This window comes from Pholis gunnellus (genome assembly GCF_910591455.1).
Source record: "Pholis gunnellus genome assembly, chromosome: 10".
Classification (NCBI taxonomy): Eukaryota; Metazoa; Chordata; class Actinopteri; order Perciformes; family Pholidae; genus Pholis; species Pholis gunnellus.
The window spans coordinates 9,971,319-9,981,076 of NC_136537.1; the positions used below are offsets into that span (position 1 = coordinate 9,971,319).

The 9,758-nt window shown below is 41.0% G+C and overlaps 2 protein-coding genes across 3 annotated transcripts; one reads left to right on the forward strand and one right to left on the reverse strand.

Annotated features, from left to right (window-relative positions):
- Window positions 1-326: 326 nt before the first annotated feature.
- On the forward strand, window positions 327-1,793 carry higd2a (HIG1 hypoxia inducible domain family, member 2A). The gene is made up of 2 exons (XM_079167480.1): window positions 327-526; window positions 1,276-1,793. Exons 1-2 carry the CDS (start codon window positions 346-348, stop codon window positions 1,440-1,442), a joined length of 348 nt encoding a protein of 115 aa, XP_079023606.1. The 5' UTR covers window positions 327-345; the 3' UTR covers window positions 1,443-1,793.
- A 210-nt stretch (window positions 1,794-2,003) lies between these two features.
- On the reverse strand, window positions 2,004-6,017 carry cltb (clathrin, light chain B). 2 transcript variants are annotated; one of them, XM_079167083.1, is made up of 6 exons: window positions 5,563-6,017; window positions 4,918-4,964; window positions 4,579-4,696; window positions 4,270-4,381; window positions 3,924-3,944; window positions 2,004-3,077 (listed from the first exon to the last, which is right to left on the reverse strand). In XM_079167083.1, exons 1-6 carry the CDS (start codon window positions 5,735-5,737, stop codon window positions 2,903-2,905), a joined length of 648 nt encoding a protein of 215 aa, XP_079023209.1. In that variant the 5' UTR covers window positions 5,738-6,017; the 3' UTR covers window positions 2,004-2,902. The 2 variants fall into 2 exon arrangements, with proteins under 2 accessions (XP_079023209.1, XP_079023210.1); XM_079167084.1 differs by lacking the exon at window positions 3,924-3,944 and having other exon boundaries at window positions 5,563-6,009.
- Between the last annotated feature and the right edge of the window lie 3,741 nt (window positions 6,018-9,758).

Genomic DNA, 9,758 nt, shown 5'->3' on the forward strand with positions numbered 1-9,758 from the left:
TTGAGTTCTCCTACTCAACACAAAGTAATCCTGTCTATTGCTTAGTTAAGTTTTTCCAGTTATGTCCCTATGCTCTTCCGTTAATATTGGACCATATTGTTTATGTATAGAGAACTTCGTTTGTGTTGTGTGTCAGGAGGAGGTTCTTCTCATACTTTCATTACTGGCGTTGGAAATGTTCCGGACTTTTATTGTGAAGTCCGAGGTCGCAGTGCAACCGGAAGTGTAGTTCCCCAGTTCATCCGCTAATCCCATTGGTTCTCTTTCATGGCAGTCGCTTCCTGTCTCACATTGGAAACGCCCACGGCGTGACATCATCAGAAGCTCGTGCATTCGCAGGTTGACATGGCGGGGACAACGTCAGTTTCCGTGCAGACACCTAAATCGTCGCCACCACCGTTTGTGCCATTTGACTTCTCTAAGCCCCCGCTCATCGAAGGCTTCAACCCTTTGCCGAGAGCCAAAGATGAGACCCTTAAAGAGAAGTTTCTTAGAAAAACAAAGGAGAACCCATTCGTCCCAATAGGTGAGTTATACAAGCGGGGCGACGTGAACGCTGCTGAAAGAAGTTACACAAGTGCCGCACAGAGGCAGTAGGGTTAGTTACAGCTAGTCTAAAGTGTGGTACAATCTATGCTGTCTGATTAACGTCAGCATTTAAATCTCCACCACACTCTACTGTGTTTAGCTAACTGCTTAAGCTAACATAAATACATTAGCTAGGTACCTTACTGCATGTTTGTCACTACCAAAACAATGTGTTGTCATCATCGTTCGTGGATGATGTGCTTACATTTTTAAAATGAAGGAAAACGTGTTAAAATAGTTTCTGCGTGGTTAGACTCTTAATGTGAAAAACCTGTTGAGCCGCGTTGCCCTTGGTAAAAATGGATTCAAGGTTCAGGCAAAATAACCCAAAAATAAATAAATAATGCTCTGTCGATGTAAAGTTTGGGACTACAATATTTCTAAATGGTTTCAAAACAGCTGACAGTGAAATCTGTGGATACATATATTATAGTTTCTCAATTGTATTTAATTTATATTTTTTTAGTTTCTCAACAGTACATTTGGCCTTCACCTCTACACTGTTACGCTGTCTATGTGGTGTCCTTTATTTATTTACTGCATTCAAGTGTGTGGATGTACTAACTGGGGTGTGATTGTTTGTGACATTAGATTACCTTGTTCTCGGTCATAGTCGACCTGTCCACTACCTGTGCATCGTTCTCCTACATCCTGTCTGTAAGCTGTGTTTTGCTTTGTGTTCTCCAGGTTGTTTGGGAACAGCAGGAGCGCTGATTTATGGTCTCCGTGCCTTCAATCAAGGGAAAACCAGACAGTCCCAGCTGTTGATGAGGGGACGCATCTTTGCTCAAGGCTTCACTGTAGTTGCCATTATTGTCGGTGTCTTTACCACAGCTGTGAAACCCAAGCAATGAAGACTGAGCGATACCACACCTCTGCACCTGCCCATGCAACTCGCAAACCAGACCACATCCAACTTGGGATGCCAACACTATTTATTGTTGTGTAAACACGTTGAATTGTTCACGGTGATAAAACATTTAGCTTCAGGCTAACCAGCGCAATGGAAGAACAAACTAGAATCAGCTCATTACCAGACCACGTAAGGAGCTGGATTTGACTTTAATTGTGCGACAACAGCATTTGAGTGAAATGCTGATAAATATGAATGATATGCTTCTTGCTTAGGTTTTGATTTCAAATGTTCCCAGGTATCATTGCTGAAATGATCAACATGACACCTGGCTGATTAAAAAAAAATGTAATCTGAAGCTGGTGTCCTGCGTGTTTCTGAGATCAATGTATCACTGTGCGTGCTTAAATTTGAGGATAAATGGCTCAAATGCCAATTTCACAGGAGCATGGCCTTCAGCGATCTCCTCACACACACACACAAACTAGGATTGAAGGGATCATCTCCAGAGCAGTTAGATGGCATCAATGTTAGCTAGGAAACATGTGAGGACACATTCATGTAGGTGATCATACTCCAGTTTTTATTTTCCAATTCCCTTTTAACATTCATTTGTTTCTTTATTCATAATGTCCAAACAGGCAACATGTGAAACAATGTGCAGACATTACTGTTGAAATTGACACCTTAGTGATTACTGTAAAAAGAAAAACTAAAACATATTGGTTTAACACAATGGGTGCATAAAACTTCTGCTGTGAAATTCAGTGAAATTAGAAATCGCACAAATATTAATCATGTTAACTCTAAAAATTTGGATCTTTGGTTGCTAATTTTTTGCTGAGATCTTGTCTAATTGAAGAAGAAATCCATCTTGAACTGGAGTAAGAGCTATGTCAAAAAGGCCACAAGCTAATGCATTTAAAAGAGAAAAATATGCTCGCAATGTTAAATATGGTAAATAGGGGTACAATACAACAAATGTGAACAAAGAATTTGTGTTGATGATCCTACATTGATGAGAGGCATAAGTGGTTACAATCTAATAAGCATAGTATTGCTTAAGTGTTTGACATCGACCAAAATGCTAATTTATAAAACAACTATAAAATATGCATCCAAAATATTGGCAGAGGCATGCAAGAAAACGGACCTAATGACAATTCATGAGCTAAAAGGGAAGGAAAATGTTGAACTTACAGTAACAATATTCTCTTAAATATAGCAGTGATAAAACTGACCAGCCAAAGGATGTCGTAACAATAGAGCAGTCCTTCATCTTCTCACAAGAGAGTGGGATTAAGTATATTATTTCAATATATATTAGGCATCAAGAAAGGCGGGAAGTTTTCAAAGATTATAAACATACCAGGGAATTTATGGAAAAGGGCATACAAACTCTTCTGATGCATTGTGAGGTTAAAGCTCAAAAGGCAATGTTTCTAGAAGAACATTGTCCCTCTAGCGGGCTAGAGGTGTCTGTTTGAGAGAAATGAGGACAGAACGCATACGAGAAACATCCTTTGCCTGTTTGTTGGTTTTCGGATTAAAGTCACAGAGACGGGCTACTCTCTCCCATTCGGATCCTGCTGGACTGTCGCCGTTGCCCTCTGCCAGGAGATCCTCCTCTGATGCTCTACGGGGGGGGGGGGGGAGACATGAATGAGCTGGAATAATAGAGGGATTTCACAACAGTTTCCAAAACCATCAGAGCCATACATGGTGCTCTGCCACAAAGTCCAGTCACATGAACAGCACCATGCTCAACAACTTCATGCGTTTCTTTACACCAATCATTCCCTTTGTTGGAGACATTATCATTACCATTACCTATAGCCTATGCAACAACCAAATGTATATAAAAGAAATAAAGCAAACAGGTAGTTTTAGTGTTTGGGCATGCATCAGGTGAAAATCAACTAATTCCTGGGGTAGGACATCCAACATTAAAAAGCATAAGAATTCTAAACCTACACAAAGCCTATAACATCAGAGTTAGGCTGTTTGTAGAAAGCCTTGTCAGCAATCCTAGTACGCAGGCAAGAAAGCAGGAAAAAGAAGGAGAAAGCAGAACAGTTTCAGTGTCAACACAACAAGCAGAGAACAGTTAGGGCCGGCATTATGTAAGCGACAGAGAAACAGTTCTAATGAGATGGAAACAAAAGGTTTAAAATGGACTTAGACTGACTTCTGCATTACTGTAGCACTAGTGCAAGCTTGGAATGGCGGGGATCTACCGACTGCTTTGGTGCTTAGGCTATACAGTGTGGAAGAGAACTGGGACGTTTGCTCTCTGCTGTTTGCATTCCTTCTAGCTAGCCAGCTTCCTGTTTTGTTTTTCCAGGCATTCTAACTGGACACACTAGTCTGATATCTCATCAGAGAGTTGTCTCTCAGCGCAGTCTCTCACACACACACACAGACACACACACACACACACACGAAACTGGCCAAAACTAGAGCCACAGATGCAGAGTAATACCGTGCCAGACTTGGACAGAGTCTGTAGGAAAGTGTGAGAGAAGAACGGGGTTAGCTCGGTCCAGGAAAGGAAAGACTACGACGTGTTTGTAAGCATAATGTACAACACTGACTAAAATAGAATCTATTAAGTAGAAGAAATAAGCAATAAACAAATTACACACATGGTGCATCTGACTTGACATGCACAGAAATATCTAAAAATGAAATGGTTTCTATTGGGAGAAATAATAATCTGCCAATACAACACTCGATCTGTTCACCTGCATAGAATGTGTTGAGTGTAGTGATTACAAACCAACCGTTTCGGCTCTGCACATTAACCGGGGCCATGTCAAGACACTAACCTGTTGTTGACCTTGTTCTTCTCCATCTGCTCATTTTGATGTACGTGCCAGTCCTCCAGCTCCTTTTTGGCCTTGTCTCTCCACTCGGCCTCTGCTGCCTTGGATGCCAAGTCTTGTTAGGGAGCAACAGCAGAGGACAACATAGTCAGAGAGTCCCCAAATGAGGAAAAGATTAGGTCTAAATGTGACACAGGTAGATGTGCTGCACCATTCGTCTTACAGGTAAACTGCAATAAGCTGCATAACAAAACCACACAATCACAGTGACTCATTACAGCTACAAAGTGCTTTACATAGTAATTCACTCACCTAATGCTTCAAGGCGTGTCTTCTGCTCCTCGCTCCACTTGCGTAAACTCTCTGGCTCTTGCCTCTGAATATCCACCTGGGCGATAGCTGCATAGTTGTCTGTTGGGCCATTGGACTCCTTTTGGAGGACATACATCATTTACTCCATTATAATGGAAAATCAGCAACGTGATCAAATACAAAGTAGATGTAAAAGTACATCATAACAGGAAGGAATGCCAGTGAAAATAAAATCAGTAAACTAAATGATTTGATGGTGTTCAGAATAAAACAGTACACACAAAGAGATAAACGTCACGCATAATTAAACATAGAATTAGACTAAAGATGAATGCTTACCTGAAACATTTCCCCATTCACAGCGGCAAGCTCATCTTCGAAACCGTCTGACATTGTTAAAAAGAGATAACAAGTTTACTGTTAGTTTGGACTTTTCGGTGTTTTCCAGTTAGCTACCCCTCTCATCACCTGAGTGAACTTATGATCTACTGTTGTTCTTCAGATAAAGGTTACAGCTCACACCAGACCGCTGAAATGCAGCAACACCTGTTTGTTGATGTTTTGTGAGCAGCTTTGTCAGTTAACAGGACAGGTTTTACAGGTTAACATTTAGCTAACATGTTTTAACACTAGCTCAGTTCAATAGCTATGTAACGTTACTATACTTGCTTGGTCGTAATCAGTGTTAAGTTAGTTTTCTCATAGTTTTAACATCAACGTTACAACGTCAAACGGATGAATGAACGTTTACTAACGTACGTCAGTTACGCTAGCTAAGCTATAACTGGCTAACTTTCAAATTATAAATGAGCTGACAGTATCAGCTAGTGATGCTATTGTTATCGTATATGAACTGCTAACTTTACCGAACTAACTTTACGAACGCTACCAGTCCATAGTAACGTTACCGGTAGGAACATTAGCTAGCTCTAGTTAGCTCGCTAGCCGAAGGTGACGTTAGCGTTAGCTCAGTCGTAAACTTGCCGTAGTTGGACGGTGTCGGTGTCGGCTCCGGCGGGGACGTCTGCTCGTCGTCCGCTCCTTCCAGCGCCCCGAACCCTTCGCCGTCGTTCTCTATCCCCGCTATCTCGCTCTCCGTTTGAGCCAGGAAAGCTGCGGCTGGGTCCTCTTCAGTCGGGTGTGCGCCGTTGTCAGCCATCTTTCACAAAAGTGTTTCCAAGTTTAACTGAGCTTGGGTAGGTTTAGCTAGCTAGCTAACGTCAAAGCCCCCAAAATTAGGCCACCAGTTTTGCAACGCCAACACAAACTAAATATTTTACTAGAATACCAGCTATTTAAAGTCACGTTAGACTACTGCAAGCAACAGGGCGAACAACTCAATCGTCTGTAATAAACAATCTAAGCTTCGACTTCAGGCCCTCACTGATGATTCATGATTTCTTCACTTGTTCACTGTGATGATGGAGCAGGGCAGCACCCCGAGGGGACCGGCTCCTTTTTAACGCGATGTGTCTCCATCTGCTGGCCATCCGCTGCATGTCTGCAGTCTGCCTGAGATTCATGTGATCAAAAGCCTCACGAGAGTATCATCTCAGCTCAAAGTGATGTTTTACTTATACCAATAATAACAATAGGCATCATAGAGCACATTCATGCGCAAAATGCAGATTAATACATTGGAGCTAATACATTCTGTACTATTTATGGGTTAAATGCAGAAGTTACATTTCTTATGTGCCTAATGCAGTGTTTTTCAACCTTTTCTGAGCTGCGGCACATTTTTTACATTTAAAAATAATCCCGCGGCACACCAACAACCAAAAACGTTACAAAATGACACCTTTTAGCATTGTACAGCATATATGCCAGGGGTGTCAAACTCAATCTCAGAGAGGGACAAAACAAAAAATCGGGACCACGTTGAGGGCTAAATAGGGTCAACATTTAATAAACAGGATAGAAGGGATATTGGACATGTATTGAGATTGTTCATCTTCATCACAGAGAAAAGCTGCTCACACAGGTATGTGCTTCCAAACATGCAGAGCATTTGAGCAGCTTGTACAGTATGCGGAGTTAAGGCATCGTTTCGGGGATGAAGCTTGGAAACTGCAACACCAACAGAACAAAACATACTTTGCCTCGAGTGTGTCATTACACTGGTGGTCTATCAGCGCCATTTGGATGTACACAGGTGCTCTTTCCACGTCAACTGTAAACGGATTGCTGAGCAGTTCAAATTTAAATTTCTTAGCTGCAAAGTCGGCAAACTCTGGTGAACTCCGTGCCAAGTGCGCCCAGTTATCAGCAACATGCGCAGTCGGAACCTACCGACCTTGGGCGGCTTCTAAAGGAGGCTAAACGTGACAATGATGTCAAGTCGGCCCAAATGAATGACCTTGTGCAGCTTCTAAAGGGGGCTATGCATGACATTGATGTCAGGTCGGCCATAATGAATGACCTTGTGCAGCTTCTAAAGGGGGCTATGCATGACATTGATGTCAGGTCGGCCCTAATGAATGACCTTGTGCAGCTTCTAAAGGGGGTTCAGCATGACAATAATGTCAAGTCGGCCCAAATTAATGACCTTGGGCAGCATCTAAATGACTTGCAACAAACAGTGCGTGAGCTTAAAGACGAGCTGATGCAGGAGGAGAAACTTGCTGGCCAAAATCATTTCTCATCTGAGAATCAGAGAAATGAGAGCATCCTGGAGACTACATCTGATGATGAGATATATGAGGTTTGTCCTGAAGAGAGCCTCCTGCCGGCTCCAGCTGCTGAGACTCAGACCAGATGTTGGTGGCGTCGCTGTGCCAAAGGTCTACTGACAGCAGGATTGGTTGTTGGCATCGCTGTCGCTGGACTGGGAATAGCGACTGGAGTAAGTAACCAGCGTGATGCCCACCAATGTGTTGTCACATGTGTGTTATATATTTTGTTATGTATCTCTGTCTGTCCGTCAGTCTGTCTCTCTGTCTGTCTGTCTGTCTGTCTCTCCCTCTGTGTCTATCGCTCTCTCTGAAAATAATGTTTATTTTCATTGTTTAGTGCTGTATGGAATTGGTGTCCACTCAGTGGAACGCCAAGCCATCAGGGGAGAAGGCAGACAGAAACCAGAGGAAGCAAAGGCAGAATCTCTTGGTCGGGCACAGAAGGCTGACTCGCTCACCGGGGCAGAGGCAAGGTGGAGAAGTCCAAACAGGCAGGGTCGGCAACAGGAAAACAGTCACTGCGGTCAAGTGAGCCGTCAGCCGCAGAACGTCAGTCACGTCAGCCGAGAACAATAACAGGATGAAAAAGTAAATTTTCAGAAAATAATTAAGATTTGTATTATATAGAGCACTTCAGAGGTCAAGGGCTCCTTCAAAGCTGATGAGACCAATAATGATGAGAGACCTTTTGGTGGGAGCAGTTCCTCCTTGGTAAGTATTTTGACGTTTTATGCGAAAAGTAAAAGTAACAATCAATTTAGAAATGCCGTGTCAATAATTATGAAAGACTTCAATCAACACCCCTTAAGCCTTCATGGTCAATTATTTAAATAATGCATGTTTTTGCATGTACTGTTTTTTGATGTTTTTTTATTTAATATTCATTTCTTGTTACAACAAGGTTACAAGGTTTTTATTTGTCATTGTACGATAGGGTTGCACAACGAAATATAGTTTGTAGTCCAAATTTGCTATATAGGAAAGAAAACATCCACCCTATGTATATATATATGGATATATATATATATATATCCATATATATATACATAGGGTCAACAAAGTCTCAGCCAGAGTGACCCTACTATACACATTACACACCAAAAATACTTAATGTTAAAGCCTACATTGACTTTAATATTTGAGTTATATGGTGTTGATTCGACATGTATTTAATTGTTCTTATTGTGTTTGATTGGATTATGTAGAACCCAGTTGTAGTTGTCAATGAACTTGGTTTGTGTACTTATTTGTGTTCTTTTGAAATGTAAATTGTAACTTTTTATTGTACCTTTACAATTCTTATAGGATGACAAGGACGTTCAAGACAGCCATTTGTCTCCCTGCTCGAAAGAAGAGGCTGAAAGTCATTCAGCATTTAATGTACTATCTTAGAATGTAATTAAAACAATTATTTCTTTTTTTTCTTCTAAATGACACCCACCAGCTCTTATTTTTCCAGGAAGTGATGGAGAATGCAGCTGATAGTGACACTGGCCATTTGACACCATTGGTGAAACAGTTGTTGTAATTAATTGTATTTGTGTTAATGGATCAAAGTTTTTGTTTTGGCATTTTGTAGATTTAATTGAGAATGGACAGTAGAGGGCTGACAGGAGGGTAGAGAGAGAGAGAGAATGGGAATGTCATGTAACAAAGGTCGCCATTCAGAGTCATATCAGTGATATTGTGGTTTACTCCTCTGCCACTAGGGCACCTCTTGTTTTAATCTTGGCAATGCAAACAAGATGGTGTACCTTCTTTTGAGATTCCAGGAATATGTGTGTAATTTCAAATGAACTAAATACATTGGACAAAGAGGCTTCATTGCTATCATCTGCACCAAGCCACTCTGATATGTCCATATACTCTGCCTTGCTCTTTTCCTTGGATTTGCATCATGGCAGCTGGCAAATTCAGATTACCTGTCCTATTGTTGATTGTCAATCAATCAATATAACATTGTACAGGCTGTGACCATGACAATAACAATGTCCCATTTGATTAAATGATCTTAAAAAGTTTTTCTTTGAAACTTGACAATTAGAAAACAATTAATGTGCATGTGTTCCAACTGAATCCCAATCCAAATACATTAGTTTAAAACAATGCCTTTGATCACCACCACACTAAGGAGGTAGGTAGAGCTATGTCCAATTTGTTTTTATAACCTGTCAAACATGGGGAAATTATGAATATGAATGCCATTTGAGCTAATTTTGCCTTTAATTTTCTCAAAAACTGTACAGTAAATTCTCGTGAAATTAGACATGAACATAGTAAGGGTCCTCATGAACAACAGTCAAGTGAAAGGGTAATATAACCTCTTATGGATTTGTTTTTATAAGCTGTCAAATATGGGGAAATTCTGAATATCATAATTTAATTTGAGCTGACTTTGCCTTTAATTTTCTCAAATACTGTACAGTGAAAATATAGTGGACATAGTAGGGGTCCTCCTGAACAACAATCCAGTGAAAGGTTAATATTACCTCTTACGGATGTTTT